The sequence below is a fragment of the Thunnus maccoyii genome, chromosome 22 (genome assembly GCF_910596095.1).
Source record: "Thunnus maccoyii chromosome 22, fThuMac1.1, whole genome shotgun sequence".
In the NCBI taxonomy this organism is placed as follows: domain Eukaryota; kingdom Metazoa; phylum Chordata; class Actinopteri; order Scombriformes; family Scombridae; genus Thunnus; species Thunnus maccoyii.
This window is the reverse complement of record NC_056554.1, coordinates 26,123,628-26,138,627: the sequence shown is the minus strand read 5'-3', so window position 1 is coordinate 26,138,627 and position 15,000 is coordinate 26,123,628. Positions and strand designations below refer to the sequence as shown.

General features: G+C 38.9%; 2 protein-coding genes across 2 annotated transcripts in view; both read left to right on the top strand.

Annotated features, from left to right (window-relative positions):
• Window positions 1-1,230: 1,230 nt before the first annotated feature.
• Window positions 1,231-6,238, top strand: zgc:85858 (uncharacterized protein LOC405879 homolog). Its single transcript, XM_042402038.1, has 3 exons — window positions 1,231-1,538; window positions 2,790-2,865; window positions 5,428-6,238. The coding sequence occupies exons 1-3, from the start codon at window positions 1,455-1,457 to the stop codon at window positions 5,466-5,468; spliced, it is 201 nt and encodes a 66-aa protein (XP_042257972.1). The 5' UTR covers window positions 1,231-1,454; the 3' UTR covers window positions 5,469-6,238.
• A 3,148-nt stretch (window positions 6,239-9,386) lies between these two features.
• camta2 (calmodulin binding transcription activator 2) overlaps window positions 9,387-15,000 on the top strand; it is a 38,479-nt gene continuing 32,865 nt past the window's right edge. Inside the window, exons 1-5 of the mRNA XM_042400755.1 lie at window positions 9,387-9,471; window positions 10,552-10,647; window positions 12,016-12,119; window positions 12,380-12,447; window positions 12,540-12,675. Of these exons, the coding sequence (XP_042256689.1) occupies window positions 10,614-10,647; window positions 12,016-12,119; window positions 12,380-12,447; window positions 12,540-12,675 (342 nt within the window). The 5' untranslated portion in view covers window positions 9,387-9,471; window positions 10,552-10,613. The remainder of the gene's footprint in view (window positions 9,472-10,551; window positions 10,648-12,015; window positions 12,120-12,379; window positions 12,448-12,539; window positions 12,676-15,000) is intronic.

Sequence of the window (15,000 nt, the reverse complement as noted above, 5' to 3'; positions counted from 1 at the left end):
GTTCATCTGAATTATTAAGAAACAAGATAAAAAGTTTCACAGATTTCTTCATAAACTGAACGATCAGTGTTTACATTCAGCACTTTAAGCAGAAGAATTAATCACTGACTTTATTACTTATGATACTATTTCAACCGTGTATCCATTAATTATAATTATTTAAAGTGTTTGTGATCATTTTCATTATCCATCAATCCGTCGATTAATTACTTGATTAATCGATTAGTCGTCTTCAGTATCGTAACTGTTTCAGATGTTTAGCAGCAGGTTGGCTTACATGTACATTTTCTTCAGGAAAAGCAGCTTTATTGTACATTTTAACTGAAATAAAACATATCTTTGATGTCTTTTTACTCTTTTATACATTCTTTATTGAATTAAAAGGTTTATATTTCTGTCATTAGCACATTTCTTTCCCGCCACTAGATGGCAAGAGGCATCAGCAAGTCCTTCTCTACTGGAAGTTAATACATAAACATAACTTCACACCACATGAACACGCTGGAGTGGAACAACAGATACATATTGTTTACAGATCTAAAGGGATTTGGGCTGTTGCTCATTTTATGGATGATGTTTGAAATGTATTACAGCGTTAGGAGTTCTGTTAGGAAGTATAATAGAAAGATAAACGCCAGACCTCAGTGGTTAAAGACACAAGACACCAACACCTATTAAAGGAAGGTTTCTCTGACCCAGTAAGAAGAAAAGAGGTTCAGAAAGTAAGAAAAAGATATATTTCATAAGTGTGTATTCTGGCTTCAGTCTGGGGACACTGAGTCGTCATCTATGACAGTGACGACAGTCCAGTTTGGTGTTTTAGTTGGAAACAGGAACTCGTTCTTTGTTCTAATAATGTGTTGTTAATGGGGAAGTTTTGTTTTTATAGATAAATGTTGATACTTTAGATTAAACCCAGTTTGAACCTTATGATACAATAAAACTTTCTTAAGTTACTGAAACTTGTTCAAGACAAGAAAGCTCTTAAGTTGTTTTCATTACTGGATATGTTTAATTTATTGTTATTCATGCGTTTTTATTTTAGTTTTATTACTTTTTTGATATTTCTGTGTTTGTTTTTGTTGTTTTTCACCCTGAGCAGAAGGTTTTTGATGAATAACACGTGAAAATGTGCCTTAATTGTTTGTATCTGTCATGTTCTCAATTTTAAAAAAAAGAAAAAAAAAATCTGGCGAGAGGCAGACATTTTGAATCTTTGTCCTCTGTCACGTGATGAGCTCTGTCGCTTCCGGTTTGGCTCGCTCAGCTAGCAAGGTAGCTCACAGTTAGCATTCATTCGCCCCGTCAACCCGGCAAAGAAGCTCCTCCACCGGGACATTTCCTCCGGTATAAACTCACCGACCGGCGCGTCTCTTACCGTCTCCTCCTCCCGGTTCTTCCCGGCGCTGCGTCCTTCTGGTCCGGACCGATTAAAACCCGGTGAAACCCGAAACATGTCGGCGGTGCAGCGGATGAAAGTGGCGAACGAGCGGCACAGCAAGACCATCACACAGCGGGGACACGTCCAGAAAACATCGGTACTGCCAGCTGCTGCAGCCCGGTCACTGCCAGCTGCAGCCGGCCGCTCCGTCATTTACACTGAGTCTAAAATGCGGAATAAATAATAATAAATGTAGTTTGGGTTTGTAGCTAAGATGCGAACAAGGCTGCTAGCTCTGCACAAAGCTAACTTTAGCTTTAGCAACCACATTATTGATCAGTTTACTCAATACACAATAGTGCATTTAATTAAAATATTGATTATTATTGATTAAAGATGCGCAGAATCAGATCAGAGATCGTCCCGCTGCAGGAGTTGACCGGTTTGTGTGAGTTTAATATGAAAGAGAACCAGACTCCCTTCAGAAATCTGCTATATTTAAGTTGTTTCAAGTCTTAACAAAGATAAACACTTTAAAAATATGAGTTAAAAGCTTCTAACGGGATCATTTACAGTCAGAGTTTAATTCGGCAGCACGCTGGTCGCTCCTGGTTTTGGTGACATTTCTAACTTTAGTGATCTTTTCCTGCACATGGAAACACCCGCAGAGGGCGGAGGCGACCAATCACACGCGACCGATCAGAGAGACTATTGATCCGGAGCTTTAAGTGTCAAAACAATACAATAAGATGAATAGTTGTATAGTAAAGTGCAGTAATTATATATGTAGTACATAATAAAATGAGTAGTGAGATTATTATCCACTGTGCAACGAGTTGACTTTATTATTATTATTATTATTATTATACGTTGTGCAGAATGAGAATAATAATTAAACATGAGCTCAAATAAATCATGATCTGTGAATTATACATATTACAAATTAAAGATCAAACATCACACATTGTACTTCATGTTTGTGGATGTGAAACGTAGCACTAAACGTACAGATGTCTCAGTGCAGTTTGTTATTAGCGGTTGCTCATTAGCGCGCTGCTGTCAGCTGCTGCAGCAGTGTGACAACACAAGAGTCCAGTATTATTATAATAACAGCAACAGACTCATTCACAGCCACATGTTGACTCAGTGTCTCATGATTCTGACTGAAAAAAGCACAACTTTGTCTTCGGTTCTCATGTTTGTCAGTTAAAATCTGATTATTTTGACAGTTTATGTCAGTTTGTTGTGACTTTGTCGTGGTGTTGCTAACAGACTGACGCAGACTGTTGTTCAGGAGTCACTCTGAACCGATACTGATCAATATCAGTGCTGTAATCTTCATAACTTCATGTTTATTTGGTTTTCTGTGTGTAGCGGTGCTCCTGACGGTGTGTGTTTGTGTTTTCAGCGGCCAGTAAACGATGAGAAGTCTCCGGTGGGTCCGTGGCTGCTCGCTCTGTTCGTCTTCGTCGTTTGTGGATCAGGTGAGTTTCCGTGGAGACGCCTGTGAAAAGCAGAGAGACGTGCACATGTAGAGATGTGTGCGTGTGATAAAGACGCGTCAGCAGCTGCTTCACGGTTCGTTGCTTCCTGTGCAGCTCAGTCTGATCTGATCTGTGGTTTGTCTGCAGCTCAGCTCTGTTCCATCGATCTTCTTTACTCTCACTGAGGTTCTTTAAACGTTCTTTAAACGTTCTTCAATCCGTTTGGCTGGCTACAATAAAACTAAGTGACTGCAGCTTGAAGCATCGTTCAGTTGTGTCTTGTCTCTGAGCGGCGGGTTGGTGAAGTGACGTTTGTAGGAAACGAAGTGTTAAATCAGGAGCTGAAACGTGTTTCTGTTCACACTCTGGTTTTATCAAGTTACCATCTCAGGATGTTGTTGCGTAATGCAACCAACCTGCAGAGTGTGAGAAACACGAAGCTGAACACACGAACAACATGTCTCATCACTCAGCAGCTTATCACACACATATATATATGTATATATATATATATATGTATGTGTGTGTGTGTCTGCACTGATCAGGTCATAAATAATAAGGTCTCGTCGTCGTCGTCTTTGATATTTAAAGTAAAATATACTGAAGTCACATTTTGCAGGCAGAACTTTAACTTTCTTTTATCTAAATGACTAATATATGTTAGAGCTGCTCTGTCTGAGTCGTCTGTGTTTAATGCAGCAGCAGGCAGACGGTGGTCTCTGGGCCACAAAATACAAAATACTTTTTTTTTTTTTTACATAATTCTTCATAAATGTCCTGCAGATGTTAATAAACACAAAGCTGCTGTAAATCCTGATGAATATATGACGTCTTCATGTCCACTGGCTTTAAACTGGTCACTATTAGAACAGCTCATGATGATGAAACTATGTCTAATAAACCTCCACAAGTTCAAATCTGTTTTAGTTCCACAACTGAAACTGATTCAAACATAACAGATTTGTTTAGTTGTCACTTGAACACAACAACAACAACAACAACAACAACAACAACAACAACACATCAGTAAACTGTGAATGAAGCCAGGTGTGCAGATAATGACGTCTGTTAGTAAGAGTGTGTTCTAGTTGTTAACCGTCGTTGATTAACGGGACAATGAGCAGAGTTATAGATAAACAGTCACATACACACGTGTGTTTCTGCTTCCTGTGAAGAATCCTGGAACTGTGACGTCTGCTGTGATGTTATTGACCCGTAGTGATGAACCGACAGACAATTATCAGACACTCTGCAGCTTTAGAACCAGTCTCAGCTCGTTTATCTGTCCGGCTTCTCAACTGCCATGATTTTATGCTTCTTTGTGTTATATATGACAGTATATATGTTATATATATGTTATATATGACAGTATATATGTGTGTGTGTATATATATCTATATATATATATATATAATCATTAGTTGAACAATTTGGACTTTCACTGGAACGTGACGATATATTATAATATTTTATAATTATTATTTGTTTTTATTGTGCGTTTATTCTCATGTTTTTTAATAAAGGATCCATTGAAGACAGGAAATGTGTCATTAATATGACGGAATAAAATAAGACAAGTTTAAGATATTTGTCCAAACAAACATCAGTGATATATGGAAGCAGATCATCGGCATAATAACTAATATTTATATAATTATATCAGCAACTGAAAACCACATTTTGACGTTTAATCACTACTGAATACTTGATGAAACTGAAATATTTGACTTTGTAAACCGTCTTTCTGACTGTGACTGTTTCCTGGTGATGTTCAGATCAGAGTTGTTTGTTTGTTTGTTTGTTTGTTTGTTTGTTTGTTTTTCAGATCTGAATTGAGCTTATTGAAATAGAACGACGTCAGTAAAGCTTTTGAATATTATACACGTGAATTTATTAACTGAATTTAAGAACCCTGAAGTAAATAAAATTCATGAATTCAGGAAGATGGTTTTCAAACATTTCATTGCAGTAAATTCTGCAGTATTTCATCTTCAACATCAAGGATTCAGAAGTTTGAAAATGTGGTTTTCAGTTGTCAAAATGTCAACGTGTTCAGCTGAATCTGACGGCACCAACTGCTGCGTTAAACAAGGTTCTGATCTGTGGTATTTGTAGTTTTTTATGATATTTGTAGTTTTTTATGGTATTTGTGGTATTTGTAGTTTTTTATGGTATTTGTAGTTTTTTATGGTATTTGTAGCTTTTTTTTATGGTATTTGTAGTTTTTTATGGTATTTGTGATTTTAATGATATTTGTGTGTTTGTAGTTTTTTATGGTATTTGTAGTTTTTAGTGATATTTGTAGTTTTTTATGGTATTTGTGGTTTTTTATGGTATTTGTAGTTTTTTATGGTATTTGTGATTTTAATGATATTTGTGTGTTTGTAGTTTTTTATGGTATTTGTAGTTTTTAGTGATATTTGTAGTTTTTTATGGTATTTGTGGTTTTTTATGGTATTTGTAGTTTTTTATGGTATTTGTAGTTTTTAGTGATATTTGTGGTATTTGTAGTTTTTTATGGTATTTGTAGTTTGTAATGATATTTGTGTGTTTGTCTTGCAGCCATCTTCCAGATCATCCAGAGCATCAGGCAGGGAATGTGATGACCTTTGACCCTGGAGCTGAGCCTGTCACCTGAGGGGGAGGAGGAGGGGGGGCAGGCACATCGCCCTCATGACTCTGCCCACCACACACACACACAATCTCACACACACACACACACACTCACACTCACACTCACACACACACACACACACACTCACTCACACACACACACACACACACACACTCACTCACACACACACACGAACTCACACACTCGTTCCTGTGAAGTTGAAATCGTTTTTCTTCCCGCTGTAACTCCGCCTCTCTGTCTGCAGTAAAACAGTTTGGGTTTTGTTTTTTTTTACTTTCTTCACTGTTAATGGTTCTGATCAGATATTGGTTATTGATTGCTGTTGGATCTTATTGTTTGTCTTGGATCAGTCTGTCTGACGCCGTCGTCCAGCGTCTGAACGCTCGTCTCTGCTGTTTGAAGCACCGAGTCTTTAAAGGGACAAACCGCTGTTTTCATCCAACACAAATCCTGCCGACGGCTTATTTATTGATTATCTGTTTCATTGCTCTGCTTTAACGACGCTTTAACGACTCAGATAACAACAAACCGACTGACTCACATGACGCTCATGTGGGGCCCCTAAAGGTCAGGGGTCGACTCATCGTTTCAGTCATTTTTCCAGAAAAATGCCAAAAAATCTCACTGCTACATGTGACTGTCTGATGCTTCTGTTTGTCATAAATGTGAATAAACTGAATATTTTCAGGTTTTGTACTTTTAGTGAAATAAAACGACCGTTTTGATTCTGTGAACTCAGGTCTGAGGAGCGTTTTCCACTTATTTTCTGGCCCTTTATGGACAAAATGATTAATTGAGGAAATAATCTGCAGATTAATTGATAATGAAAGTAATGGTTAGTTGCAGCTGTGGAGCCGAGGTCATGACCTCTATTAATATCTTCATTATTGATTAATCTTACTAGATTTGTTCGGATTCATCAGTTAACTGTTTGATCTATAAAAAGTCAGAAAAATGCAGCTGAGACGCATTTTAAGGAAAAACTGATAATAAATGAACCTGAAAGTGACATTTTTCCTTTATTTCTTATTTATTTCCTCTCACATAACGAAAGAAAACAACAAACATTCAGTTTATGCTGAAACAGGAAGTTCTCAGTTTTTTGGCATTTTTACCTCCAAAAAAAATGTGAAAACAATGAATCAATGATTGAAATCGTTGCTTATTAAACGTCCTGAATGTTTGTTTCCATCCGCTGCTGCTGCTGCGTGAACGTCTGCAGGTCAACAGCAGGAGGCGCTAATCCTCCTCCCGCCGCCGTTAAAGCGTCACAGAAGAAGAAGAAACGACGAGACGACGTCATTAAAAGAGCGTCAGAATATGACGCTGGTGTTTCAGAGATTAAATATCTAATGTTTAATATATTTGACAATAATATTGTAGTAAATGAAAGTATAATACATCTGACTGAAGATCTTTATTATTATTATTATTATTATTGTTATTATTGTTGAGAAGATCAGTGAGAGTTTGTTGGTCGCTCTGTGGTTCATCGTTACCGTTAAACTAAACTGAAGGAAGTTTACGAAGCTTTTAAAGTCACGAGAAGTTGAACGAAGTGATTTAACGTCCAGAAGTCTTAAAACTGAAACGCGAAGCAGCGACATCGAAGAAAAACGAAGAAAATTCAACTTTAAAAAAACGACGTTATTCCAAATGAAGACGTTTACAGCAGGATTTGGTCTTAACGGAGTTGAAATCAGCAGTTTGCTTCTTTAAAGAGAAAAAAAAAAAAACATCTCAGTTTTCTTTTCATCCAGAAAGTGAAAAACATGAAACCTTCATCATCACCGTCATCATCATCATCATCACTGTCAGCTCGGTGCTTCTGGTTTGTTTCCTGGATGTTTGCTGGTTTTTTTTAAAGGCAGCGCTGGTTCAGTTTGTCAGAGAGGTTGAAGAGCTCAGCGAGCCTCCTGCTGGACGACACGCTCCGCTTTTATACAAAATAAACCAGATATTTTTCTCTAAACGCTTTGTGTCGCTTCTTCTTTCTATAAAGTGTAGCGTGTGTTTGATATGTGAGGCTAAACGTTTATATGCTAACTACAGGAAGCTGAAACATCCTCACAAGAACAACCACAGTCTGGGTTCAGTTTACGCCATCTAGAGGACGTTCAGACGGTATAAAATACGGACGTCGTCACCGTGACGACTCCCATCGGTTTGCAAACTGCCGTTTTGAGGCCTCGAGTGTAGCGGTTTGACTGTCGCCATCTTGGATTTTTGCCGTCGCCATGTTTGATTTTTGGAGCCAGAAGTGACCATATTTGGACGAAAGGGCGGAGCTGACCGTAGCGCTAGCTGCTAGCTGCTAGCTTGGTTAGCGCGGTGCTTTTACAATCTCTGGTTAATGGTGATAATGCTAATGCTAACTTTCTCCAGTGAAAAACACCTAAAACCATTAAAACAAAACGTGCTCACCGAAAAAAACTGATGGGTGTTTTATTAAAACCAAACGCTGAACGAGACTTTACAGTTAACTTAGTGAACTGAAAACACAGTGAAATAGCAGCTACGCCTTTACGCCATGGTGTCACATCGTAGCCACGCCTGAAAGCAGACGCTGCTTTATCGTCTATTTTACTCTAAATGGGACCATAATTTACTAAATGATCATCACGCTGTAGTGAAGAAGACATGAAACTAGCGACTGAGACCATGAACTCAACAGGAAACAGTTCTCATAGACTTCCATACAATCGGACTTCTTTATGCAGCCAGTGGAGTCGCCCCCTGCTGGCCGGTGGAGAGAACGCAGGTTTGGTCTACATCAGGTTACCGGGAGGAGGCGGGTCGATGGGACGACTAGATACGAGACGACTGCTGAGTCGCCGCAGCTCAGACGTCCAACCATCATCTGTATCTAACCGAGTGAACTTCCTGTCCTCTGGAGGGTTAAAACACTCGTATACGTAACCGGAAACAGACCGGTGTGTTTACAAGTTTCATCATTTCAACGTCTGACCTGAAATCATGTAATAAACGATGTGATAATAACGTTGACTGAACGAGCAGCGTGGTCGCAGATTTCCCAGCATGCACTGTTTCAGAGGTAAAACTTGGGATTTTGTAGTTGGAAGAAAACACATGATGGAAAGTTTCTGTGTCTTTAATGTTTCTCTTTATAATATAAACCATGATGAAGGTTGAATTCAGTCCCATAAACACCACATTAATCAATTAATAATCAGATGAGTCACATGATGATACAATAATCCAGTAAAGTCATTAAATTATGTAAGATGTCACTAATCAAACAGAGCCAGTAATAATAAAACAAATACATCAGAGGAGGAAAATATAAATATACAAATGTTATATAAATTGTACTATATTTTATAATATGAAAATATTAAAAATACTTTTTCAACTTTATGGATTAAAACATGAAACACACGACATACACACACATATAATACAGGAAAACATCTCCGATAAACAAACAAAACACAAATAAGAGAAGTGAAGACAATAAATAAATAAATAATAAAATAATATATATATCACACAGTAATATCAGGATCAATCAATCAATCAATAATATAATCAGGATCCCATCAGCATCCAGGAGCCAAACTAAGAGTCAAGATTCAAATATGACAATAATCATTTTTAAAAAATCAGAAACTGTTTACATTAAATTTAAAAAAAGAAATACAAGAAAGATAATAATAATAATAATAATAATAATAATAATAATAATAATAATAATAATAATAATAATAACAACAACAACAATAATAATAATAATAATAATAATAATAATAATAATAATAATAATAATAACAATAATAATAATAATACATAGTACACAGTCTTTTTTAGATACATAGATTGATTGGTTGATTGATAGATAAATAGATTGATAGATTAAAAGATGATTGACAGCCGACCGCCGCCACTCACGTGACGTAGCTACGAGGTGACGTCAGAGAAAGAGAAGATGGCGGCTGTGCTGAAGGCGGAAGGTAAAGGAGCTTTAAGAGTGTGTTTTAGCTGAGAGCAGCCGCTGCTCGGTGCTGTCTGCTGTTATTTCAGTCGTTTTCTTCCACACGACGCCCGCAGAGCTCAGCGGCCGCTGACCGGCCCCGGTCAGCACGCTTCAGCCCGCAGGGAGAGCCGTTAGCTGGAGGCTAACCGGCTAACTGAGCAGCTAAACAACAAACATCAGTGTTATTTATTAATCAGGTGTCGGTTTGGTTTGAAACGAGGAGGCTGGGAACTGGAGGAAGGTGTTGTGTTGAGCAGGTGTCGTCTAACGTTAGCTTTAAAGTTAGCTAGCTCAGCGGGCCCCGAGCGGCTGCAGCGGGGAGAGGAGCTCCGCGAGGCCGCCACAGCCGCCAGGCGAGTCCGCGGTCTGAGCCGGGCCTCCGGAAGACAGGAGAGCTAAATTTAGACTAAAACATTTATTTCATCCGTTTCTCTTCTTTAAGCCTGAATGATGTCTCTCTGGTGTGAAGTTTCCTCACATTGTTAAATATTTCATGTTCAAGCCAGAATATTTTTATATGAACATAGTTTATATTTTCATTATGAATTATTATTTCTGACTTTTTGTTTTTTTACTTTTTAAAAACATTCTGTCATTTTGTGAAGGTTTAATAGAAAACTCCTGCATGCTCTGATTCATTTCCAAACTATTTAGCTGTTTATTGAGATTATTTACTTGCTTTGTATACACACACACACACACACACACACACACACACACTCAGGACAAGCTGTATGTAAAACTCAAACATGTTATATAACTGACACACACACTAATATTCAGTGTCTGTTATGAACACACTCTGTATCTCCATTTAAAGTGGGTGCAAATTCAGCTGTTGCTAAGCAACAGGGAGCTATTGAAGGAGTGTGTGTGTGTATGTGTGTGTGTAGCCGGCCAGTTAGCAGCTTGGGTTTCAGGTGTGTGTGTGTGTGTGTGTGTGTGTGTGTGTGTGTGTGTGTTGCTGGTTCCTGTTGCAGACCTGGTTTCCTATCGATCAGATTATTGACTGTGTGTGTGTGTGTGTGTGTGTGTGTGTGTGTGTGTGTGCGTGCAGTGGGGCAGTGCGGGCGGCCGTGCGTTGTGTGAGACTCATCCATCCTGCATGGACTCGTCGCCATGAGCAACAAGGAGATGGTTTCCACGGAGACAGGTCAGTCAGTCCCATCCATCCATCCAGACGGCTGCTGCAGGATTATTGATAAACACACGGAGGACGCTGCAGACGACCACTAGTGATCATGTTATTGATCAGTAATAATGGTGACGTCTGCAGATGATCAATAGTCACATGACGAGCAGGTTTCCTCCCGTCACCTCTGCTGTTGTTATTATTGTTATTATTTATCTTTCTATAGATGTCACTAAAACGTCGTTATTATGAATTCTTTTGGCCTCGATAATCAGAAAAAAACAAATTGTTACTAAACTAAATGTTAAGAAACATCTTCATCATCATCATCATCATCATCATCACTTAAAGAGTTTGATCTTCTTAATCAGATGTTTTAGTGTAATTGAATCCTGTTTTATTGTTTCATCATTAACACTGTTATTCACCTTTAATGCTGAGTCGCGTTTTATAAATAAAGTTTATTATTATTATTATTATTGTTATTATTATTATTTTGGGCTTCAGATAACAAACCAGTCATGTGATTAATCAATAATGAAGTTCAGAGCAGCTGAACTTCCTGTTTAGTTTCTGCACAGTCGACATTATTTTCATGATCAATTAATCATTTGATCATTTTCTCGATGAATCGATCTGAAAAGTGTCAGAAAATGTTTGTCAACAACTCAAAGAAACAGAGAATATTAACATGTAACGTATAAAAAATACACTTATAATATTCATATAATAATAAAACCAGTCAAAACAATTGATTGATTATCAGAATAGTTAATCTGTTGATCTAATAGTCAGTTAATGAACTAATGGTTGCACTTCTACTGCTAATAATAATAATAATAATAATAATAATAATAAAAACACAGAGTGTAAACAACCAGTCAGCTGATATTATCAGCCTGTCGCACATATATCACTATCAGTATCACTATCACTCCCATATAGAAGTTATATATAAGTTATAGAAGCAGCTTTTTATGTATATTTGATCGTTTTTCTTCATTCAAGTGTAACATATATACATACACGTGTTTTTAGTTTAGTGAAGTTTAATGATGTCATTTCATACAATAAAGTTCATTGTTAAAGTGTAAAACATCCTGCTGCTGTTACACATCTCTGTCACTAGTGATTGATGATCACATCTGAGGGATCGCTGCAAGAAAAATGTGTTTATGTAAAATGATCAGCTGATATATTGATATCATATTGACATCCAGTATCAGTAAACAGTAGTCCTATAATAACAGTGTGGTATAATTATTGATTATAATAATAATAATAGAAAGTGTTGAGCCGCTCAGTGATCAATAGATGAATGGATCAATAGATGAATGGATCAATAGACGTTGTGTTCTGTCTCTGATCAGCTGATCTGTGTGTCTGCAGAGAATAAAGGACAGAGGAAGGTGTTTCTTCCTAACAAGCTGTTGGAGTGTCTCCCTCGCTCGTCCAGTCTGCCTAACGAGCGGCTCAGGTGGAATACTAACGAGGTCAGTCATTGTGTGTGTGTGTGTGTGTGTGTGTGTGTGTGTGTGTGTGTGTGTGTGTGTGTGTTACATCTAAATAATAATTCTTCCTATAAATAAGCTTTGAATTTCATCATCATCATCATCATCATCTTTACCTCCTGCTGCCGTCCTGGTTCCTCTCTAACGAACATGTGAAGACTCTTTGTCGTCTGTCGTCTGAAACAGCTGATGAGTCATGTGATAGTCGGTGGTTTATTGTAACTGTGGTTGTGTCTCTGCAGGAAATCGCTTCTTACCTGATATCATTTGACAGACATGATGAGTGGCTCTCCTGCACCCTGAAGACCAGGTAAACACACACCAGCGAGTCGGCTTCGTCTCTGTTTGTGTCTGTGATGGTTCAGCAGCCGGTTTATCATCGTCTCTCTCTCTCTCCGTCAGGCCGAAGAACGGCAGCATCATCCTCTACAACAGGAAGAAGGTGAAGTACAGGAAGGACGGATACTGCTGGAAGAAGCGGAAGGATGGGAAAACGACGAGAGAGGACCACATGAAGCTGAAGGTCCAGGGCATGGAGGTCTGCAACACACACACCGCCACTGTTCATCAGCAGTGTGACAGCGTCCCAGCAAACTATCACCGTAGCAACCACATAGTTACCACTTAGCAACATCCTAGAAAACTACCCAGAACACCATAGGCAGCACTCGCCAGGTCGAACACAGAACTGTTAATCAATGTGTGTAAATAATCAATTATAGGTGGAAGACAGTTCCCAGCAGGTGAAAATAACATAAACATAAAATCACCATTTTCAAGTTAAAGTGAAAAGATAGTGTTTCACAATCCTCACTGACAAATAGAGCTGCTACGATTAGGTGATTAACTGATGAGTCGATAGGAAATTAATCTGACATTATTTTTATAATTGAACTTTTTTTTGAGCCACGATGGCAAAAAGTGACTGATTCCAGGTGAGAGTTTGGACTGTTGGAGAGTCAGAAGGATTCATCCTCTGGAGAACAACAACAATCCATCTGAGATATTTCAGTCTGAGCCAAAGTGATGCACAGTTTCTATCACTTAGTAACGCCCAGACAACCAAACAACCAACCAAACAACCAACCAGACAACCAAACAACCAACCAGACAACCAACCAAACAAACAACCGACCAACCAGACAACCAACCAAACAACCAACCAACCAGACAACCAACCAAACAACCAACCAACCAGACAACCAACCAAACAACCAACCAAACAACCAACCAAACAACCAACCAAACAAACAACCAACCAACCAGACAACCAAACAACCAACCAACCAGACAACCAACCAACCGACCAACCAGACAACCAACCAAACAACCAACCAAACAACCAACCAACCAGACAACCAACCAAACAACCAACCAAACAACCAACCAACCAGACAACCAACCAAACAACCAACCAAACAACCAACCAACCAGACAACCAAACAACCAACCAACCAGACAACCAACCAAACAACCAAACAACCAGACAACCAAACAACCAACCAACCAGACAACCAACCAAACAACCAATCAACCAACCAACCAGACAACCAAACAACCAACCAACCAGACAACCAACCAGACAACCAAACAACCAGACAACCAACCAATCAGACAACCAAACAACCAACCAACCAGACAACCAGACAACCAACCAGACAACCAACCAACCAACCAGACAACCAACCAAACAACCAACAAACCAGACAACCAACCAGACAACCAACAAACCAGACAACCAACAAACCAGACAACCAAACAACCAACCAGACAACCAACCAGACAACCAACCAGACAACCAAACAACCAACCAAACAACCAACCAACCAGACAACCAAACAACCAACCAACCAGACAACCAAACAAACAAACAACCAAACAACCAACCAACCAGACAACCAAACAAACAAACAAACAACCAACCAGACAACCAAACAAACAAACAAACAAACAAACAACCAGACAACCAAACAAACAACCAAACTAACAAACAACCAGACAACCAACAAACCAACCACCCAGACAACCAAACAAACAACCAAACAACTAACCAAACAACCAACCAAATAACCAACCAGACAACCAACCAACCAACCAAACAACCAACCAGACAACCAACCAACCAGACAACCAACCAAACAACCAACCAACCAAACAACCAACCAACCAGACAACCAAACAACCAACCAACCAACCAACCAACCAACCAACCAAACAACCAACCAACCAGACAACCAAACAACCAACCAAACAACCAACCAGACAACCAACCAACCAGACAACCAACCAACCAGACAACCAACCAGACAACCAACCAACCAAACAACCAACCAGACAACCAACCAACCAAACAACCAACCAACCAGACAACCAACCAACCAAACAACCAACCAAACAACCAACCAGACAACCAACCAACCAAACAACCAACCAGACAACCAACCAACCAGACAACCAACCAGACAACCAACCAGACAACCAACCAACCAACCAAACAACCAACCAACCAGACAACCAAACAAACAACCAGACAACCAAACAACCAACCAGACAACCAACCAACCAGACAACCAACCAACCAGACAACCAAACAAACAAACAAACAAACAACCAGACAACCAACCAACCAACCAACCAACCAGACAACCAAACAACCAACCAGACAACCAAACAACCAACCAGACAACCAACCAAACAACCAACCAACCAGACAACCAAACAACCAACCAAACAACCAAACAACCAACTAACCAGACAACCAACCAACCAAACAACCAACCAAACAACCAACCAAACAACCAAACAACCAACCAACCAACCAAACAACCAAACAACCAACCAAACAACCAAACAACCAACCAGA

What these genes read in the sequence shown, in the direction of transcription:
- zgc:85858 (XM_042402038.1), top strand. Translation starts at nt 1,455, where the DNA reads ATGTCGGCGGTGCAGCGGATGAAAGTGGCGAACGAGCGGCACAGCAAG. An exon ending in GACACGTCCAGAAAACATCG is followed by an intron (nt 1,539 to 2,789) that starts GTACTGCCAGCT and finishes TTGTGTTTTCAG; the next exon opens with CGGCCAGTAAACGATGAGAA. An exon ending in CTTCGTCGTTTGTGGATCAG is followed by an intron (nt 2,866 to 5,427) that starts GTGAGTTTCCGT and finishes TTTGTCTTGCAG; the next exon opens with CCATCTTCCAGATCATCCAG.